We start from the raw sequence: 23,130 nt of genomic DNA, 5'->3' as shown, positions 1-23,130 counted from the left end.
TAACAGGTTTAGGACCTAAGAATGTTTTGTATCTGCTGTACTGATAAAATGAGAAGTTTAGATACCCTGAATAATTACTCTTTTTCTTCAGACAGTCTTAATTGGTAATGCAAAGTACATAGTGATTTAGGGAACTGAGTATTGCCAGTGGTTAAACAACTCTTTTTTTCTCTGGGTGAGATAATGAATTTACTATGTACTATTTATAGGCTTGGCAGAATTTGATTTTTTTGTTTTATAATTTTGATGGAGAATGTCTGACTTTTTAAGCATTTTCTATTTTTATCAATTTAAATTTTCACAGTAGTGGGAAACTGAGGGGATCAGACAATTAATGACAGTAGCCAGGAGCTGAGGGGTTGAAGCCCAAGCCCCAGTGTACCTGCGGGGTTGAAACCGGGAACTGTAGAGCTGAATCCCCGAGCCCCTGTGCTGCAATGGGGCTGAAGCCCTGAACCCTGCTGCAGCCTTGGGCTGTAGTCATGAGCTGTGGGGCTGAATCCTTGAGCCCTGGTGCTGCTAGTAGCTGCAACCCTGAACCCCGGTGCCATTGCAGGGCTGAAGCCGGGAACTGCAACACTGAGCCCTGGTGGTGTCGTGGGGTGGCAGCTGGGAGCTGCAGTATTGAAGCCCTGAGCCAAGGTGGCATCGTGGGGCTGGGAGCTATGTGGGTAAAGCTCTGAACCCCATTGCTGCCATGGGGCTGGCATCACAGAGCCCAAGTGCCTCCCAGGGGTAAAGCTTGCTGCCATAGTGCTGGTGCCACTGTGGGGTAAAGTCATGAACCACAGTGCCCCACAGGCTTAAGCAGGGAGCCAGAGTGCTGAAGCAAGAGCTGGGAGCTGAAGCCCAGATCTGTGGTGCTCCCTGCAGGCTGAAGCCCCTTCCCTCACTGGGCAGAAGGCAAAGCTTTATGCCATGGCTTCATCCTCAGGATGTCAGGCTCAGACTTATGAGTCAACCATTGAGGTTTGGGACTCCCAGCCTGTAGGTCAGCCTCAATGTCTTCTGGCCCAATGCTTGTTCTGCTCCAAGAGACCTGGCATGTGAGAGCCCACTCCTTGGTTTCTGCCCTGAGCCCAGTGAGTCTAACGCCAGCCTTGCAGGTTTTGGCGCAGCTCTATTTACTGGGTGGGAAGGAGCTATTTCAGTGGGAGAAGGACAAGTTACACAGCACAGGGAAAATTGGTGTAAACGTAAACAATACATATCAGTTATGATAAAATTTTAATTCAGCCATCAGCTTCAAAACAACAAAACTCAGAGATCAGAGATACCGACCTTCCTTCAAGTTCAGCCACCGTAAGAGCTGAAGAATACTGAGGAGATGGCGTGAGTAAAAAACATAAAGCCATTATTAACCTTGCAAAATTTAGGAAATATGAAGACAGCTATCTGAATTTTGGTTTTATTTGTTATGGAAGTGGAGATCTGCCTCAACCTCAGTGTGTAATTTGTGCATAAGTACTGTCTAAGGATTTGTGCATAAGTACTGTCTAAGGAATGTTTGAAACCCTCCAAATTATAGACACATTTAATTACAAAGAATGAAATCTATAAGGATAAGCACTGTTCATTTTTTTAAGCAAAAGGCCAAGGAGCTGCTTGGTACTAAAGCAGTAATGAAATTTACAACTACTGCGGGTAAAAACACCTAAGATCATTTTACATAGGGGCACAGAAAATTGCTAAAACGAAAAAAAAAAAAGCATGCACCGTTGCTGAGACTTTATTAATGCCTTGTGTTGAAATAATAAAGGAAGTGTTTGGAGAGGAGAAGGCCAAAGCACAGACAAAAATACTACTGTCAAATGGCACTTCCAAATGAGAGATCATTTCTATGTCAGAAGATAGTTTCTCAGCGTATTGATTGGCTGCGTGACAATGATTTTGCTATATAACTAGATGAATCCATAGACACTTTGAAAATTTCCCATTTACTTGCCTATGTTCCTTATGTGTGGAATAAGGAAATAAAGGAAAACTTTTTGGTTTGCGAAGAGATCAAGACATCAGCAAAGTCGGATGGCATTTTCAAATGGTCAGATTTTATGATTTCAGTAGAAATCAGCTGGACTAATTGCATTGGGGTCTGCACTGATGGAGCCACAATGACTTGGAAAGCATTCTGGTTTTGTGCAAAAAATAAAAGCAGTAAACACAGTGGTAACACTTGTTAATTTTATTAAATCCTGAGCAACAAACTCCAGGTGTTTTGCTGCACTTTCCGAGGAGGTGAGTACAGAGCACCATTCCTTGCTCATGCATCCAGAAGTGAAATGGCTACCCTGAGGCAGAATACTTGCCCATTTATTTAATCTCAAGGAAAAGTTTTATGTACTTTCTTAACTAATAAGAACCCTGAACTTGCAGCAGAAGTGCTGAAAGATGATGTGTGTCTGGCAAAGCTGGGTTACCTTGTCGACGTATTCAGTGACATGAATAAGCTGAATAAAACTGTGAAAGGCAGGAACACTAATTTTATTGCCCAGCGTTAAAGAATTGAGGCATTCAAAAGAAAATTACAACTCTGGAAAGTTCGTGTCTGTCAGGGCACTACTGATAAAATGTGTTGAGCGCTTATGTTCTTTCATTCAGGAACAAAATTCTGACATCAATGTAATTAAACATTTGCTAGCAGCGTATCTGTCTGGTCTGCTTAACAGATTTAATGCTTATATTCCTGAACTCATAACAGAACAAAAGTCTATACATGTGGACTACAAACCCGTCAGTGAGAAGCAAAATTTCCATCCCTTGTCCCATCAAAACTGTTAGAAGAGCTCACTGACATTTCATCAGACAGCACCCTCAGAACCAGGTTCAAAGAAATGGTGCTGGAAACATTTTGGTGTGAGTATTCTGATGAATACAGCACTGCTTCTTCTGCAGCACTGAAAGTTTTAATCGTCTTCGATACCACCTACTACTGTGAAGCTGGATTTTCTGCCATGACGTCAATGAAAACAAAGTACTGAACCAAGATGAATATTGACCATGACATGCGTGTGTTCTTGTCAAAGATACCCCCACTTCTTGACAGGATTGTTGATCAGCACCAGCAACAAGTTTTGCACTGAGTAAATTAAAAAAAAAAAGTTTAATTTTATACCTATCTTGTCTTTTATCTATCTATCTAATCTATCTACAGTGTGTGTTTAACTGTCTAACAATCCATTTAATACAGCTTTTAGTCTACTGGATATGCAGAAAAAGCAGTTGTGGCACAGGTGGGCCCTGGATTTTTTTTATAGCATTTGGGGTGAGGGAAACTCGAAGAAAAAGAGTTGAGAACCCCTGCTATAGGACATACTACCATTTTGGGGTATCTGCTCTGCTCATGACAGACTACCCCAAAGTAGACAGTCAGGGTTGTGAGCCCCTCCAGACAGCATGAAACATTTAATAAGAATGTATTAATAACATCAGGTTTGTAGCAGGAGTTTTCTATTTATATTAAATTCTTGACTTTCAGGCAGATTTAAATTGGCTTTTTGATTAAGAAAGGTCTTGTAGAAATGAAAGCTTGCAATTTCAAAAGTACTGGATGCAGCAGAAGCAATCATATGCTTTCTAGAACGATCTTTGAGAATAAGTATAGTGAAAGAACTGAGAACAATGATCTATGTAAAAATGAAATAGGAAGGCAACTGGACAACAGTAAGAGGGAAACAATCTTTTTGTATGTTGGCAATCCTGTTTTGAATTAATTTTTTTTTAAAAGCATCAGGAGAATAGGCCCCTAGGAAATATATTCTCACTCGATCAAGAGTGGTGACAGCAGCAGCCCTAAAATAAGTTATGTCATTGTCTGCCAAACAAATGGAAAAATGTGGTGTGCATACATACTAAAATATGTGGATGCAGGAAGGGAAACAAATTAATTCCAAACACTGATGTTTTTCAGTTTAAAGTGAGTGGCAATGTGCACACACGTTGGAAGCATGGATTGTCTTTTTTACTCTGACAGTAAAACTTTTGATATTCATCTGTTTTCTGTTGCAGCCATGCAATGTGGTTCCCAAATTTATTGTTCAAAACCCCTTAATTGAAAAAAGACTCATAATAAATGGGTATTTGAGTACCTACTGGAAAATGCTTGCATGTGCTATTTACTATGCCATGTGGCATTGCATTTTTAGTAAAATGGAAGGAGTTGAACAACCACAGACCACATCCTTGCTAACAGTTATACATAGGGGCTGCATTTACTTATATTTTTCCAAATTCAAGTAACTTTCTATTAGGTAACCCTACGTTCCTGCATTTATTTCAGTTAGAAATGAAAAGTTGTTCTTAGACTGGAAAGCAAAAATGAGGCAGAAGTTGCTGACATACTTTTTTCCTGTTCAGATCTGAAACACCAGTGCAGAAGTAGAACAGAGCTTGATCAGACTTGCTCTGTTTGTCTCCAGTTTAAATTTGTCTGTGCAGAAACCTAATGCATTTATAAAGAGAGCAGGGATGCATCTGCCCCATAACTTTTTCTAGAATTTGTTTGCAGTTTTTAAATGTAAGTAAGTCGTGGTAGAAACAATACGTAATTTTACTTTTCTTGCAAAATAAGGACATTTCTTAAAGTGAGTATTGCTGAATAAATAGTCTGACACATGAATTACATTCGCTAAATAAGGATTTGGTTAATACATCAAGAGCTTGGTAAATCAGTCTTCACATTTACTCTTCCCCCTTAATATTTGTTAGGTTACTTATCTTGATATAACTACTCCTTTATTAAAATAAAGTCTTTTAAAATTAAGATATGGCTTTTAGTTCATAACATCATGTTTTTGTTTTTGTTCCTGTTTTTCCAGTGAAGTATTACTCAACTTTTGCTTTGTTAGCTTTATTAGAAATGAGCAAATAAGAAGGCTCTAGTGTTAGTAACATATAATATGTGCAAAGGTAAGTCTCTAGAGAAGCACTGAAGTAGCCTTTAGTTTTAGTTTCAATGGGAGAAAGCCAGATGTCACTATGAGAGTTCTGGCTGAACTCCATTTCTTGTAGGGCAGGGAAATCAATCAAATGTGTTTTATTAAAGAGAGCCCAAAACCAAATGTTCCAGCCCTGATCTTTTGATCTGTCTTTCTAATTCTGACTGAATTGCTCTATTCCAGATGAAAGCTGTTCTTAGCCCTCAGTTTTCCCTGGTCTTCTATCCTGCTATACAATTGGTCTGTTCCATCATTCTGTTCCATCTACTCTAGCTGAGTTGCTCACCTCCTCCAAATAAAAACCACAGGAAAATACTAGTCCATTCACAATGAGAAACTGGACAGAATTCTAAATTTACTTGTTCTTAGTTAAGAACATAAATATAACCGTACTGGATCAGATCACTGGTCCCTCCAGCCCAGTATCCTCTTACAACAGTAGCCAGTGCCAGATGCATCAGAGAGAATGAACATAATAGGAATCTTAGAGTGATCCATCCTGTGTCATCTCCATTTCTGGCAGTCAGAGGTTTCGGAACACCTGGAGCATGGGACTGCATCCCTGACCATTTTGGCTAATAGCCAATGGTGGACCTATCCTCCTTGAATGTATGTAATTAATTTTTTGAATCCAGTTATACTTCTGGTCTTTGGTTTAGAGCAAAAATATTAGGGAGCCAACACACTTTTGCACGATGTGGGTAAGCTAGAAATAAAAAGGATTTTGAAATGGGAGCATCTGCAAGCTAGTGAAAACATAGGAAGGCGTATGTAGTGATCCTAGAAGACTGTCTTTTGGTATATCCAGATGAAGGGAAAGTACTGCAGTTATATTAGCAGATTGGATTATCAGTCAAGAACATAACATCTGGCTTCCTCTCCATTATGGGCTAGATTGTGGCAGTTAGTGGTGCAAAATAGGACTGCTCCTCAGGCAGGGCTGTTCAGTCCACATTAGGATGGAATATATTGTTCCCATTGTGTACCAGAACCAATGTGCGGTGGGTAGTTTAGTAAATATAAGCCTTGGTTGCATCTTTTTGCTATTCTTCCTGGGGAAGTAGGAGTGAGCAGTCTGTATGCTCCATCTGAAGTGCAAGGACTTCTGTTGTGGGAGGCCCTTGTGCACCATTGGGGAGTCTGAGATAGGCTGTTTGCACAGCTCCCTGCTCTGCAGAGCCCAGCAAGACTCTTGCAGTCTGTCACTGAAAGGAAACTGACAATGTGAATCTCATTTTCTTATTATCATAGAATATTAGGGTTGGAAGAGGGCCTCAGGAGGTCATCTAGACCAACGCCCTGCTCAAAGCAGAACCAACACCAACTAAATCAGCCCAGTGCTTTTTCAAGCCAGACCTTAAAAACCTGTAAGGATGGAGATTCCACCACCTCCCTAGGTAACATATTCCAGTGCTTCACCACCCTGTTAGTGAAATAGTGTTTCCTAATATCCAACCTAGACCTCCCCCATTGCAGCTTGAGACCATTGCTTCTTATTCGGTCATCTGCCACCACTGAGAACAGCCTAGCTCCATCATCTTTGGAACCCCCTTCAGATAGTTGAAGGCTGCTGTCAAATCCCCCCTCACGCTTCTTTTCTGCAGACTAAATAACCCCAGTTTCCTCAGCCTCTCATTGTAAGTCGTGCCCAGCCCCCTAATCATTTTTGTTGCCCTCCACTGGACACACTCTCCAATTTGTCCACATCCCTTCTGTAGTGGGAGGACCAAAACTGGACACAATACTCCAGGTGTGGCCTCACCAGTGCCAAATAGAGGGGAATAATCGCTTCCCTTGATCTGCTGGCAATACTCCTACTAATGTAGGTTATGGTAAGTACTATCTTCAGAATTGTTGAATAATCGTAGCATGAGGCTGTTGTTTAGATCTGGTCTACACTAGAGTTAAGTCGATGTAAAGTAGCTTACATACAGCTGATTATTTCAGTATAATATACACTACAGCCTTGTCCCACTGATGGATGTACCCTGCTATGCAGACATAACTCCACCTCCACAAGAGACATAGGACTTATGTAGTGCGAAGCAGTGCCTGTATAGACACATTGTTACTTATATCAGCTGTTGACTGTCTTGTCAATTTCAGGGCTCCATGCTAGATCTTTGGCTGCCCCCAGGTCCCTGTTCTGATCCGGGCTGCACCTGCCCGACTCCCAGCTCCCTGGCCGGGAACCAAGAGGCAAGAAGCCTGGGAGACCGGCCTCCACTCCATATGGGGAGCTAAGCCCTGGCTGCAAGCCTCCCTCTGCCCTGCCCTTCTTCAGTCAGTGAAAGCACTCCTGATGAGGATGCGCACCACTGACAGAAGGAGGGTAGTGTGGGCATCAGGTTAATTTTAAGTCTGTACTGTAGACATGCTCTTAGGAGGAGAGAAATGTGTCCAAAACTTTCTATGTGAAGCCTTTTTTAGCCTCGCGTTGAGTCTTTGTTCCATGCTTGGCCCCAGTTAAATTGATTCGGTATTCTTTATGTAGTATTAGGGCTTGTTTACACTTACTGTGCTGCAGTACTTAGTGAAAACACTCCCAATCAGCGATTAGTGAAACACTCCCAATTAGTGAAAGCTTCTCCCATCAGCATAGGTACCCCACCTCCCCAAGAGGCAATAACTAAGTCAGTGGGAAAAGTCGTCGAGTTGACATTGTGCTCTCTACACCTTGGGTTAGATTACTTATAATTACACCTCTACCCCGAGAACGCAGGGTAACATGAAATCCCTACCATGTTACAGATGAAATGCCGTTATATTGGGGTAGCGTTGGCAGGGCTTCAGCGGTGATTTAAAGGTCCTGAGGCTCCGGTGAGCCCTAGGCCCTTTAAATCGCCGGCAGAGCCTCGCTGTTGCAGCCCTAGGGTAGCAGTGGCAGGGCTCCAGTGGTGATTTAAAGGGCCCTGGGCTCCCCACAGCAGCCAGAGCCCCGGACCCTTTAAAGCGCCGCCGGAGCCCCGCTGCTACCGCCCTGTATGTGGACTCGCATTATATCGGGTCACATTATAGTGGGGTAGAAGTGCACATCACTTGGAGGGGTGGAAAATTGACACCCTTGAGCTATATAGTTACACTGACATAAGTTTGTAGTGTAAACCAGAGCTTAGAGCAGGTTAACAATGCAATGAATGTGTTTGGAGAGAGGAAGGGTGTGAAAGTGCACGATAGTTAGCTTGTACCACACCTTGTAAACAGAGCATTGCTCTGAAAGAATGTTAGGAGGGAGAGGGAAGCAGAGGCTAGCAGGCAACAGCATGAGTGGAATGTAAAATGGATAGTAGTGAAGTTGTCACCCTGAAAGATGGTTTCCCATATAGAAAAAACTGGGTTTTGTTGGCTCTTCACAAAGTAGTACCAGATTCTGTACTGTTGAGATAGGAAAAAAAAAATAAAACTCCTGTTTTCCGAAATCACATGGAACAAGCTAAATTGTTTTGCTACAGTGAATTGTTGGGTTACACTGTGTAGTTGAGAACAGAATTTGTCCCCAAGGTATTATGAAACCGAATTGAAATTTTGACCCACTTTTTAACAGGTGACCATTGATGGACCTTAGTGGAACTAAGAACAAAGTAAGATCCATGACACAGGCAAAAAATAGTTTATTTTCTACTGAATGCATATCTGAAATGTCGTCTCAGCCAGCTGTACCTGCTTCTGGAGTTCTACATACCCCAGTGCAGTGATACTCAGACCTCAGTGGTTCAGGAGCCAAATTACCGTTCATCGTTACCCAAAAGAGCTACAGTAGTGTGAATTCATTGTTTCATTTTATATAGAGGGATATATTATTCTCACAGCAAAATGACTGACAAAGTATTTCATCAACTACAATTGGTTAATAACATAATAAAAACATCCTGATTGGTTGTTAATTGAGTGTTTTAATATCATGCTGCAAGGAGCCACAAGAGGCACATTAAAGAGCCTCAGTCTGAGTATCATTGCCCCAGTGGCATATATAACAGCCAACTGTATATATTGAGTTAGGGAACGTGTGATCATGAATATTAATAAAAATATCCAAGGAAGTTTTGGTTTTTGATTTTGGCTCTTGACATGACAATATTGTTGATAGCCCAGCGCCTGCAATTAAAATAGAGCCAGTTGCTGAGTTGTGTTAATGGAAATACTCTGTGTATAATGGTGTAACCAAGAACAGAATTTGGACCTCCATTTTGAGAGAAGTTTTAGTGCGTGCATGTATTCACAAGGATGCTATATTTCTGCCTAAGTGAAAGGAAAGAATGAGTTAAAATACATCGTGCATCAGACGAAGTGGATATTCACCCACGAAAGCTCATGCTCCGAAACATCTGTTAGTCTATAAGGTGCCATAGGACTCTTTGTTGCTTTTAAAATACCTTGGCTTCTAACTGTTTTTATACCCACTAATATTATCCTTACCACACAGTACAAATACAGACACAGAAAGATGCAAGGTTGTAATTCTGAAGTGTGGTTTTGGTTGTGGAAACTGGGAAATGAACGTGCTAAAATATTAAAGGGAAAAATTTGGCTTGATTTCCATTGACTTTTATATTAATTAGATGCATATTATCATAATGAAATATACAAAACACTGTGCTTGTGTAGAGATCTAGAGTGAAATTTTGTGGGTCACTCACTGATGCCTAAATTGAACACACTGGAAATTGTGCCTGGTGCTTTGTAGCTTTTAATAAAATTTTCAGTGAACTACAAGAGATGAATCCTGTAAATAAATGCCTTGGGGCTACTGTTATATAGAAGGGACATAGAAATTATCTAGGGACTGTACTTCTTAGATAAGTATTTTGAGAAATTTAGGTAAATGTTGGTAATCTAAGTTAAAATAGTCCTGAAACCCAGCTGTTTGGGGTCAGAAATGAAAATCCACTGTTTTTTAAAAGAAAATATTTGGGTTTTAGTTAACAAATCACAATTCTTTACATAAAGCATTTTTTATTACTAGAACAAGTTGACATTCATTGTTAGCTGCAATGCATGTTCATTCACATGACTTTGTTTGGGAGTCTGGGTTAGGAGAGGTGGAAAAAGAAGTATTCCTTGCCCATTTAAGTGGTAGAGATCTCTAAACAAGGAAGGGAAATGGCTCCTTGCTTCACAATGTACTTTTACAATGTCCATACCAACTTTGCAGGCCCCCTTTCTACCAAATACTCATTATTGGGCCAGGTTTTCAACTTCTGACATGTCTGTCTGTCACATCAGTGTGAATGGGGGAGAAAGATGGTGTCTCTTTTTTCTAGGTTTAGCCCTAAAATTATTGACCTAACCATTGTCCTCAAATGGTTTTTTGTAGTCATCTGGGATTGCTCCCTTCTCTCCAATATTTTCCATTTATTCTTGCCATTTAGATGACCTTTCCTTTAGTAAGGAGGAGTGAACACAGCTTCTTATTGAGCTAGGCGGTGCCAGTGTGTGCAAGTTGTTCCCTCCCAACGAAAGAGGGAATATTCTACTTAGCAGCCTTTTGGGATGCCAGTTGATGGCCAGCTGTGTCAAATTGTCAAGGTTAAACATTAGAGCAGTCTACATCACTATAACCTAACTGAATGACACCCTTTTATGACTTACTGTGGGATTTAAAAAAAAGCCTGAATTAGAAGCATGAGTCCCATGGAAAGTCGGTGAAACTTGTGCTCCTCAGGAACTTTTAAATACCATCATTTATGGCTAACTTAGATGGGTCCAGCTTAATGTTGCCCACTAAGGCCACATGGAAAAAAAAAGTTGAAAATAATTATTTTATGATGATAAAAGTTCAATTTGTGCCCTGTATTTCATAATTTCAAGTCTTGTGGATACAATTCTCCAGCCTTCCTCGAGAGATCAAGAAAGTGAGTCTGTTGAATTGGAGGAAAAATATCCACCTAAAAATGTATGTTGTGCAGTGATGTTTGTAACTTAGTTTTATTTTCTCTGAGCCACTTTATCTTTCTTAGGGAACATAGAATCATAACAATTTAGGATGGCAAGGACTAAGCAAATCAGAATCTTTATCATGGCCCTTCAAAGGTTATGGATGTACTTTCCCAATAGAATCTTTTTCAGAGGTTAAACTGATTATAGTTGTTCTAAAAAGATAGAGAATGATGTACTTCAGTCATTATTAGCTGCAAATGTCCACAACTTTCTTTAAACTAAACTCTGTGACATAAGAAAAAATGGTACAAAGAAATGGGTTACATTTTTACCTCTTTTTCTGTTTTGTGTTTGCATATTATATCCAATACAGCTTAAACATGAAAGAAGCTTAATTTTTTTTTACTGTAGGTTTTTGTGTGAAAGGGGACTTGTGACTAGATCATGACTGTGAAACTGCAAAGTGATCAAAATCTAAGCTTTTTAATATAAGCATCAGCCAGGGAAATGTTAAGATTCCTCTCGGGAGTGGTCTAGTTATTAGATAGTCCTGCCTTGAGTGCAAGGGACTGGGCTAGATGACCTCTTGAGGTCCCTTCCAGTCCTACACTACTTTGATTATCTTGCTGAAGTTAAGACTTCAGGGGATGGAGAGCAAGATTTGCACGGTAAACAGTATTTTGTATAGTTAAAACGTTAGTGTCTATAACCAAAGGTTATCTTTCAAGTGCTGTAAACTTTCATTCTGAACCAGTTCTAAGATTTTTGTAATTTTCTGAAAGTTTCGATGGAAGACTGATGTTTTCCCGGTTTGTTACCTGTCTACATGTGAATTTTTTGGGAAAGTTGGTGCAGAAATAAAGGTATTTCCCTTATACAAAGAGAGAGCTGTGTCTGCTATCAGTACTTCTAGGTAAATAGATTTGATAGCAAAAATCAATGTTATAATTTTCAATGTACCAAATAAAAAGTAGAAAAGAAAAAAGAAATATTGGCAAAAATTTTCTAATGTTTACTCCAAATTTATTGAACTTGCCTAGATACAAATAAGCTCTCTGAAAGTGAAAAACCTCATTTAAGATAGAAATTAATACTGCAAAGCATTTGCTATTGTATGTATTGCATTGATTATAGATACTATGGTTTGAGATTACATATAACAGTTTAGTTTTGATATGATGGACTTTAGAAGTATCTGAAAACTTTATAGAGGGATCTTCTGTTACTTCAGTTAATAGGTTTTATGTTTCCATACAAATAGCTTTGACATTTTCCTATATCAGCTGCAACTGTAGTGGCAACAGTGAATACTCTCTGGTAGCCTACATGACCTTCATGATTCTAGTATCTGAGTGCCACACAGACATGAATGTACTTATTCTCTCAACATCCCTGTGAGACAAGGAAGCATAACCCCTATTTTACAGATAAGGCACTGAGGAATAGAGAAATTAAGTGACTTGGTCAAGGTTACACAAGATCAGAAGTGTGTGGCAGAGTGGATAATTGAACCCAAAGATCTAGCATCCCAGTCCAGTGCCTTAACAAGGCCATTGTTTATTGTTGTGCTTTTGCCTAAACAACTACAAGTGTATGTTCTGTTTCACACAGAACTTGGAAGAAAACCAACAATGGCTGCTTGGTTTTGAATTTTTGGCACCTGCTGGTTAGTCTGTCTTCAGAGACTTGAAATTGTGAAACTTTAGATGAAGTCTGATTCTGGTGAGAGAGAATGTGTCTAAGTTGAAACTCTACTTTGATCTTTTTATTTTAGCTTCATTTTATTTTTACCGCTTGCAATATACTTCTGATTTTTATTATTGTGGCCTTCAACTTTTGTTTCACTTGAATTCTCTCCCTTGATAATTTTCCTTATCAGTTCAACTCCTTTCACTAAATTAGTATGAAGATACTACTTAAAGTTACTACGTGCAGAGGTAGGAAAGGGCCAGACGAGCATCTCCTGCTTCTAAGATAACCATCTCCCAGGTCTGTAACTCTTATCTAGAATTTCTTCAGTAAGCTATATTTAGAAAGGCCCCATCTTGAGACCTGCTGCAACTTTTAGTTTGTAACATCAGGTTTTTACCCTCTTGCCAGGAGGAGGAGATCAAAAATATTTTCAATGTAGGCAATCTTGAAAAATTACCAGCACACTGGAGGGTTTGGTGGTATTGACCGTTGCCTGAAAAGTAACAAAATGGAGGAGACGGCTGCAGCATTCCAAGGAATGTCCAATACAGAAATATTTTTTGACAATTTGTATCTGCTGGAAGGAGGGTAGAAAACCCAGTATTATAGAATGCTTCAAGCCATTGTGAGGATAAAACGACCTAGCTTATCTCCATTTTCCCTCTCCCAAAATCTGCTTGAGTTGCATTGGGATCACATGCACACATGATACTTTCATATGAAGCAGACACCCTTCTGGGAATACAGCACTTTTTTTGTATAGCCAAAACAGGTGTATTGATACTTTTTACATGCTTCTGGTGTAGTGACCAAATGAATCCTATTCTTATGCCTATGGTATCAGTCAAAATTAACCTACTTAGAAAGGTTACAGCCTTTTTCATAGGTTTAGCTTATCCCTGTGAAATTTTCTCCTCCTTCCACTCATTTAGCATTGACCTTAGTCTGCCTGTCTTCCACAAAATATTGATATTGCTGGTAGAAGAACCTTCTATTACAGAGTTTCTGCTGTTTTGAATGGACTTTTTATGTATGTTAGTGACACTTTGTTTTCAAATGTAAGGTAAAAGCATACATTTTCTCTTATCCCTTTTTAATTTCTTCCTCCTTCTGTTGTTAAATTACATGAAGGATCCTGGGATACAGGTTCTATTAAATACCTCATGAAAAATACATTTGTACCATAGTAAATATGCTGAATGTTACACTACTCCAGATTATTCCAGGTTTAAATCTCACTCTCAACTTGAAGAAAATCTGAAAATTTGTTTTGATTTTTGAACTGCTTCTTCAGTTTTGTGCCAAATGTTAGTCATATATGTTCCCTATAGTGATGAGAAGAATTTAGGACATCATTACAAAACCATTGATTTTAATATATTCTCTTGTTGCATGCATTTATTGTGCCTAACTAATATTTATATTTGCATTCATTATGATGTTGTAAACAATATGCGGGGTAATATGACCATGAAATGTAATTTATTTGTGCTTGATTAAGTTAAAATGAAACATGGGTTTTCTCTTGTGTATATATCTAGCTGTAATCTCTCTTTTTGGCTCTTACGAGTTCATAATGTTTCTTTATGAATATCATGGCATTTTACTTGGAAGTTTTAAATGAAAAAAATGCCAAACTCCAGATTAGAAATCATTAGCATTTTTTAATCCCTAGAGCAGTGTTAAAAGCTCAAATATTTTTTCCTCTCTAAATTGTTAGAAAATATTTACCATAAGAGTTTCAATCTTTTTGTGAATGAAGCAATATTAGCATCCATTTTAAATATAAACTGGTTGCATGGTTTCAACTGTAGTGTGGATAAGGGCACAACATTCAAAGACACAAAAATGTTTTACATCTGTAGTTGCCAGGAATTAAATTCCAGATGTCACAATGAACTCTTCGTGGAACCGTCCAGTTATTTTCCTTGTATTTGGACCTTACATTAAATCCTTAAAATAATTTTACAGAAAACTACAAAATATGTAACTTTATAAATGCCTGTCTCTCTTGTCCACAGTCATAATGAACGGAAAGTGACCTGCAAGCATCCAGTAACAGGACAGCCATCACAGGATAACTGTATTTTTGTTGTGAATGAACAGTAAGTGAAATGTGCTTTGCACAATATAAAATACATGCATTCTTAATTCATACATTTCACAAATGAGCTCCGATCAATATAAAAATTGATTTTTGTTATCTAATTCTTCTGCACTCTGCTAATCCAAGACCAAAGAAGCACAGTAAAACAAATAATCCAAATAGGGTTTTCTGTGTTTTAATGAAGTATTGGGACCATTATTTCACTGTTCACTTCAGTTACTCTACCCAATTTGCATGCAGAGTAAACTAAAAGTTTTTTAGCAGGATAGTCCAGTAGGCTACCATAAGGTACATTTTTGATGATCCATTTGAATTGCTCTGGAATATGCTGGCATTCCATATCTCCTGTAGCAGGTAGGACTCCTTTTCCATTTAATATTGTTATTCCATTGCCTTGTCAAGAGGTTTGTTGACTACTGTTTCATTACTCTTGCAGAATAAATCATGAATGACATGATTTCCTTAGACCTTCCTGATGGTTTAGGGGAATCGAGAATTTATGTGCAGTAGTAATTCCTGATCTCTGGTTATGAAGTGGCTGTGTCTTGTGTATCTAATCAAATTACCAGACTGAACTTCAGTAATACTTAAGTCTCATATTTTCACTAACCTGTACAGCATTCTCTTACTACCTGTGCTCTGTGGTAAACCACAAATTTGAATTAGTTTAAAGCAACTTTAAGAATTTCCTGTAATAGAATTAAGTTTGTCTTTGCTATGCAATTTAATGACCTTTTTAATACTTGATGCGGATAATTTTCTCATGAAATCTGAATTGCTTGCTTCAAAATTGGAAAAGTAGGACACAGCCACTATTAGAGAACATCTTAGGGACACATTTTAATATCAGTCTGCACACATAGCAGTTTCTGGTGTTACTGAATATTCTGTTTTCAGGACTGCTGCAACTATGACATCTGAAGAAAAGAGAGAACAAACAGTAAGCACAATAAGTGACGCTTCCAACTACAATTTGACATCAGATTATGCTGTGCATCCAGTGAGCCCTGTGGGCAGAGTAAGTCACTGTATCAGTTTATTTATTAATGTAAAATTATTCAATTATTCCATAAGATAGCAAACAGAGTCCTATAATTAAAGAGAAACTTTGTAATTAATATTCCATTTAAAAAAAGAAACAAAGCATATGTATATCTCAGGGCACTTGATAACCTGAATGTTTTTATTTGGAAGCTGAGGTGTCTGAAATAACTTATCACTAGAGCTGTAATTTTTGTCACAGGCTTCTTGGCTCTTATGACTTTCACGTTCTGAAATTCTTTGATATTAAACATCTTTCTTGTTTTGTATATGAGCAACTGTGTGTTTGAGTGGGCATATAGGTAAATGTGCCTGTGGACAATTGCACTATGTTTTGAAAGATTTGACTGAACATCCTCAAGGCAGGAGTATGGAATTATAGCAATTAGTAAGGGATTGGTGTAGCTCTTAAAAGTGGTTATGGGAACAGACCATATGGCAAAGGTTACATTTTAACTAGCAACCGCCAGTACTAGAATTTCAGTGCAACTAGGTAGGAAAATTGCTCAGTAGCCCATGAAATCATAAGCAATCTGTTTTTTGTTTTGTAGTCTGGTCTTGTGGTTAAAGCACAGGACTGGAAGTGAGGAAACTTGAATTCTATTCCTGGCTTTGCCTTATTTGTGGGATCTTGGCTAAATCAACTTAACTACGTTGTGCTTCAGTTTCCCCATCTGTAACTGGGAGATACTTCCTGGCCCTTCAGAGATGTTATGAAGCAAAAAGCTTTAGAGATCCTTGGATAAAAGACAGTATAGAACTACAAGTTTCATTTTGTTTTTCAGTTAGAGGCCACTTTGTAGAAGGACAGTTCACTTACTACAAAACTGAAAATTTTCATTGGGTTTTGCCAGGATAGATTTATTATCTTCAGAGAAAAGTTAGCCAGATGACATCTTGGTTAGTGATGAGATAAGCAGTGCCATCTGTCTTCTAGTCAGCAGTTAACATTTCTTCTTGAGTATTTTTACATTCTCAGTTGCAAACAAAAATACCTGTTGAATTAGGCACTGAAAGACTGTACCCAGCAAAGTGGTTCTCCTGCAAATGAATCAAATTTGTAACATACATACTTTGAAGTGTTAGTGTTAACTGAGCAATTTCTTTAATTTCAGCAAGTTTAGATTGAAACCCTGTTTATTTTCTTTGTGAAAAAATAAACATTTTACGATTGCCCATAAAATAAGACATTTTGAGCATGTTGGAGACTGCTGCTAAAGCAGCTTTTGTTTTAAATGGACACAATCAAATGGTCAGGCAAGAACTTGACCTACATTAAAACTGTTATCTAGTGAAGAAAGACTTCCAGATTCTAGAAAATGCCTTAATCTAACAGTGTTGCTGAGAAAATAGTAGCAATGTTGATTTATTAAAAAATGCTACTGTTCAGCATGACCTTACAATAGTTGCTAAGCCCCTGCAGGGATAGCCATAAAAAAAGCACAATAAAATCTTTTTCTCAGAACTGTGCTGATGATGTCAATGATGCTGATACAAAATTATTACCACAGAGCTATGTTAGAGTTCATTATGTGGGGTGAAATATGGATGAAGGGAAGGGGAAATATGTTCACTTCCATTTGGGGGACAGTCAGGAAATTAGTTTAGAGCTTTTACAGGCAAAATTAAAATAAACTACTTACTGTATTTGGTTGACAATGTACTGGAAAGAAATTGAGATTACCACTGGCTATTGAATTATAGGCATTTGTCTACATTGTTAAGTCAGAGGCACTGACTGTTTTGTTGAATGGGATTTATTGAGCTACTTTTTAGAGAAATGAGACTTTTGCTTTTATACTAAAAGTTGTGCTCATTATCCTTTTTTCAGTTATTAAATTAACTACTTACGATGTTCATGTGAATGCTATTCAAGTTACTTTAAATACAGTTATCAAAAATAAGCTTGTTTGTATTATTGTACCATTTTTGATAGTCCAGTCTCAGAAGACAAGTATCTGCAACATAGAAACCATAGTTGACACTAATCAGCCTCTGGCAATTTCAGAGGGCCCATAGGTTGAATGCAGTTTAAGACTGTTATCCCTTGTGCTTAGAAGTGGCCCTTCAGTGATAGTATTGAGGAACTTTAGTCCAATCATGAGGAGGTTTGTGCTGTCAGTTCTGATGTCTACCTCTATCTATGAATAGAGGACTTGAGGTGCCAGGGCTGCCTTACCAATGCTAGTCTCTGAGTCGGTCTTAAAATTAGTATTATAATGTATGAGAGAGAAAATAGTTGAGAGAATAGTTATTTAGGTTCTCCATAAATTAGGGAAAGAGAGAGAAGGCTACATTTGGTTACTTCTAAGACAAGCAAAAATATTGGTGGCAATTTATTAAAGTTGTTTGTAAACTCAACCATTTTCAGGGATGACTAATGAAAATTGCCAATGGGTTTATCTAATTAGTTGGGGAGACGATGAATTTCATATTGGGAACAGCTCAGTTTAGATAAAGGACTGTTTCAAGGCTCTTGTTAGTACAATGCTGCTCCTTTTATTAATATAAAACAATCCAGAATTAATATAACAATATTTGTAGAAAATTGTTCGCAGTTTTGTTCAGAAAAGGCTGACTAGAGGTCTGAAGCCATTGTTCAGAGGTTGATACAAAAAATGAGGTGAGCTGAGTGAGACCAAGCAGCAAGGGGCTTGATTAGACACTCAGGCCTCCTTCTCTTGCTCCCTTCCTCTCTCCACCCAAAAATAAAATAAAATGCTGACAAAGGAGAGAGTGGAGAGTCATACCAGAGTGGTGTTAAATGCTCCACCTTTCCAGTCAGCCTCAAGTGTGTTCTAACTTCAAAGCCACTTGTCCAACTTCCTGATTTCTGGAAAGGAAAAGGTGCTCCTTTTACTTCCTTCCCATCCTAGACCAAAATCTACTGAAGATGGTGTGGATAGAGCCTGGCATTCTCCCTCCATACCTCATGGCTGCTAAGAAGTGGAGTGATGAGAGGGTGTTTCCATTATTCTACCCTTCCTCCAGCCTCTCTTTCAGAGTTGATATCCTCCATTTATTCTGCAGATGGTAATAAAATCTTTATAAAGGCCTTTATGAATGATATGATCGAACCCCTATGCATATAAAGGGAATATTGCTCCATAATATGGTATGTACTTGCACAGACAAAATTGTACTGGTCTCATGGTGATCTCTGTGGCTCCAGTGTCTACCTCTGCAGTTCTTCATATCTTTCCCAAGCATTAGCAGACACTGGGTTGGGAAACGGACATGATCCTTGTTAGGTTCATTGTTGCCCACAAACTTCTGAATAATAGCAGTACTGCCCAGTCTTCTCAATTTCCCTGCCAGTGCTTGGAATTTTCAAGCAGCATTGATGCTAGAGCTGCCTACAGAATTAAGAAGGCAACACTGCATTTGTTCATATTTGGAAAGTTATCTTATCAATCATAAGGATTAGAAACTTACTTTTAAACAAAAAATTAAAGTTGGCAGAAATTGATCGCTTAGATGCACCTCATCACAACCCACACATATCACAAGGGAACGCTTCCAATTTGTTACTGACATTTCCAAGCCTTGTTTTAAAATGCTTAAGCAATAGTTTTGCTTCTGTGTTCTTTAGAAAACTAACCCACAAGGTGACAGCATACTTTTGATGTAGTATTTAAGTAATACAGTAGCTTCACACAGTGTTTAAAGCGTGCTGGGTCAAAAAGGGTTGCAGATCCAGGAAATATCTACAACTGGAGCTGGCTTGCTGAGAAGCACACACTTGTTGGGAGGGTGTGCATGTGGGGGATCTCCTCTGATTGGCTCTTCTCCAGAAGATTGGCATCATTCCCCCTCACTAGCCTATCAGGACTACTGCATTAGGCAGGCAGAGCTCTCTCCCCAAGAGCAGACACTGACCGTTCACACAGGAAGGTAGCAGGGAACAGAAATAGCCAAGGTGCTCAGGTCAACTCTGCTCCCTCCTTCCCCATCCTTTGAGCATCCAGATGGGTCCTGTGCTCCTCTCCCTTCCCTTTAACACCCAGCCTGGGAATCGGGAGAGGGGGAACCCTGCTGAAGCCCTCCAGACCTGGGGAAGGAGGATGAAGAACTCCAGAGAGATTTGGGAAGAGGGGGAGGCAAAACTGATGGGGGAATGAAGGGGACTGAATGAGTGGTGATCTACCCTCCCACACACTTTTTTCCACTAAGCACTGGCTTGACTATAATACTTATACTATTCTAAGGTTTTTAAATACATAGTCTTGAGATCTTTAGAACAGATTGTGTGAGAACTGAGATTCTCATTATACAGTATAAGATAAAATAATTGACGTGTCTGGTGTTCTGTTTATTAACTAATATTAGAAAACTCAAGTAGTGCCCTGTTAACCTAAGTAGATATTTGCAGTTGGTAAAATGTAAGAGCCTATAAAGGTTCACTTCTGAGCTCCATGAGCTTTGTGTGAAAGTGTGCATGTACTTGGTTACCAAACCAAAGAGATGTGCATTTAAATTACCTGAATCTGCTAGAGGAGTTGAAATTATTTGTTTTTTTGGCAGCACCACCTGGATGCATTAACCATTTTGCAAACAAAAAGGGATTTGTGGGCCTTGCGTTGGGGAGCTTATGCCCTTTCATACCAAATGGTAGTGTGGGCATGAGTATTGCATCACTGGTTCTTAGAACATGCAAAGACCATTTTGTTTGTATATTGCATGGTAGAAAATATTGAAGGATTTTGATGAGTAATTAGTAGTGCTGTTTTTTTGTTTGGGGAAAAAAAATTCAGCCAGAAACCAAAAACTCTTTATTAAAAAAAACAGACAGACAAAAAACTGATTTAAAACAAGTGGACACATTTTGTTTCAGGTCAAACACACCACTTTTTTTTTTCATTTCCAGTTATCCTTTTTAAAAGGAAAGGAGATGAAGGGCTAGATTCACAAATTGTTGCTGGTGTAATTGAGTTGCTTTCTCATTTTCAGCCTTTAGACCAGCAGTTAGGGCATTTACTTATGATAGGGGAATTAAACCTGTCTTCCCTATATCCACCTGATGTGGGGTGGGGATTTTAACTTGTCTCCGACATTGCAGGAGAATGCCGTATTCATTGGACTATAGCTGGAGTCTCAAGCACGTGCTCTTTTGTGCAGCCCACCAAGCTCCCCGTGCCCCCCTCTCTCCTCTGCCTACCTCTAGGCCAGAGATGGGCAAACTAGGCCCACGGGATTGCCCCCCATGGCGCCGCAAGCCCCACGCCACTCCCTGAAGCGGCTGGCAGCACATCCTTTTGGGCTGGAGGGGAGGAGGCAGAGGGCTCCTGTGTTGCCTTGCTTCAAGTACTGCCCCCTGCAGCTCCCATTGGCCAGGAACAGGGAACCCCAGCCAATGGGAGCTGTGTGGGAGGTACCTGGAGGAGCAGCAGCAGAGCCCTGTGCCCACCCCCATTTCCCCAGGGGCCGTGGTTCCTGCTGCTTCCTGGAGTGGAGCCTGTCCTGTCCTGTCCTGGCCTGGCCTGGCGGCGGGGCAGGAGCAGGGCCTCATGGGAGGAGTGGAATGGAGGCGGGGCCGGGGGCAGTGAGGGTGGGGGTGTCGGTGATGCAGCCCTCAGGCCCATTCACTAGACCTTATGTGGCCCTTGTGGTCATTTGAGTTTGACACACCTGGACTGTAGGGTGTTCTGGGCAAGTGTCCCTCTCTCCTGTTGAAACTGTTCATAAATAGTAATTGGAGCAGGGACTTGTCTCCAAGGCGAATGCTCTAACACCCAAGCCTCCTCTGTCCTCCCCCTCCAAGTCTGTAGTGTCGTTCTCACTCTTGCTGTCCTGGGGATGACAGCCAAGTCCCTTTGTGAATTTTTAAAATATATAGATATAGATATTTGGACATACTATTTGGCAAACTTGTATCAATTTTTCAAGAAGTTTAGGTCAATCAAAACTGCATTTTTAGCCAAAAATAACTTATTTTGGTGAAAAATTGTACCCAGTTTTAGTAATCAGCTCTTTAATGGGACATAGGGAAATGTCTTTGAAAACAATTATGAATCTATTTAAAAAAAATGTAAACATAATAATTTGAATTTAATTTGCCACAACAACTTCCAAGTTTTGGAATCTTAATGTATAGTTGTCAGACCTGATCTTTAATTTATTCTGTCTGAATAGTCTTGTCTTCCATATTATTCCTTCTACTTCTTATAAAATAAATCTTCTGAAAAACATTTGCTGACTTCTCCTGAATATGGATTGAGTTTCCAAAACCAAAATGTTAAGCTTTAGAACAGTTTTGACTTTTGTTCTGAATTGTGTGTATTTTAAATTGCTTAAGCTTTTTTCCTAAACTAAATTTTGCTCAGCTGCCTTGCTTCCAAATGAACTTAAAACAGCCTCTTCACCCTTGCTTTTCATCTTGTGAGTTTAAGTCAACCCCTTAATAAAGATTTTTGATTGTAAACCTCTTTTTATTTTAAGACCTTATGCTGCTGTTCACAGAAAATATTGTTTACAAAAGCTGCTTATTATTATTAAGGTAAAATATATTATGCAGTGTTACGTGTGCTATTGTATTATGAAAAGTCCCTTTGAAATCTAACCTAAATGTCTTGTTCATTTCAACAAGGCTGTTTAATAAAAGTACATTCTGACATACGGAATTTTTAATAATCTGTGCTTTGCAAACTTAGTAGAGAAATACATTAGCATGCTTCCAAGAGAATACAAACACATCAGAATTTCAGAAAAATATATAATATAGTCTTCATTTTGAATTTTGTATTAAAATTAAAAATCTTTTTCTCCCTCGTCTCCTGTATTGCCAGTGCTAGTGTCTTAATATTGTCTGCTACATATATGGAAAAGACTCTGTTACAGGCAGAGTCGAAATTCAGCAGTTACACAGTGGGCACACTAAAGTGTTTGTTAATCTGAAAATCAGTTTCCACTGAAATCTTGTTTGACCATGCTCCCACTGCTTAATTTATGCAATCAAAGAGCTGTCCTATGCATGGGTTACTAAGATAGTTGTTTATCTGAGAGCAAAGCCAGAATTGTCCATGTTCAGCATTTGTGTTGGCTGTATCATGTCTTTGCACGTTTCAAATGTGTCATTCCCTCATAACTTGTGGAATTGTCTCTCTAAATTAGAGGCTTTGTATACCACAGCTCAGTGTCTAAATACAAATTTAGAAAGCATCTCCACAAAGCAACCCCATATTCAGGCAATAATTTTTGGAACACAAGTTTGTAGATACGAGAAGCAATAATAGTATTTTTCATATTTATAAGGACCTTTCATCTGAGTATCTTAACAAACATCAGTTAAGGCCTGAAGTCCCCTTTGAGGTACAGAAGGGTAGCCATGTTAGTCTGTTTCAGCAAAAACAATGAGGATCTTGTGGCACCTTAAAGACTGACACATTTATTAGAGCATAAGCTTTCGTGGGCTGTGACCCACTTCTTCAGATGTATGGAGTGAAAATTACCGTAGGCAGGCATAAATATACAGCACAGGAA

General features: G+C 39.1%; 1 protein-coding gene across 16 annotated transcripts in view; it reads left to right on the top strand.

Moving 5' to 3' along the window:
* Positions 1–23,130, top strand: part of PLEKHA5 (pleckstrin homology domain containing A5) — a 289,350-nt gene that overhangs the window by 141,987 nt on the left and 124,233 nt on the right. For all 16 annotated transcript variants that reach the window (XM_030541890.1, XM_030541899.1, XM_030541871.1 and 13 more), the window contains 2 exons: positions 14,525–14,608; positions 15,508–15,628. In XM_030541890.1, coding sequence (XP_030397750.1) covers positions 14,525–14,608; positions 15,508–15,628 — 205 coding nt within the window. The remainder of the gene's footprint in view (positions 1–14,524; positions 14,609–15,507; positions 15,629–23,130) is intronic.

The sequence above is a fragment of the Gopherus evgoodei genome, chromosome 1 (genome assembly GCF_007399415.2).
Source record: "Gopherus evgoodei ecotype Sinaloan lineage chromosome 1, rGopEvg1_v1.p, whole genome shotgun sequence".
NCBI lineage: Eukaryota > Metazoa > Chordata > Testudines > Testudinidae > Gopherus > Gopherus evgoodei.
Note: the sequence above shows the minus strand (reverse complement) of the source record. Positions and strands in the feature narration are given on the sequence as shown.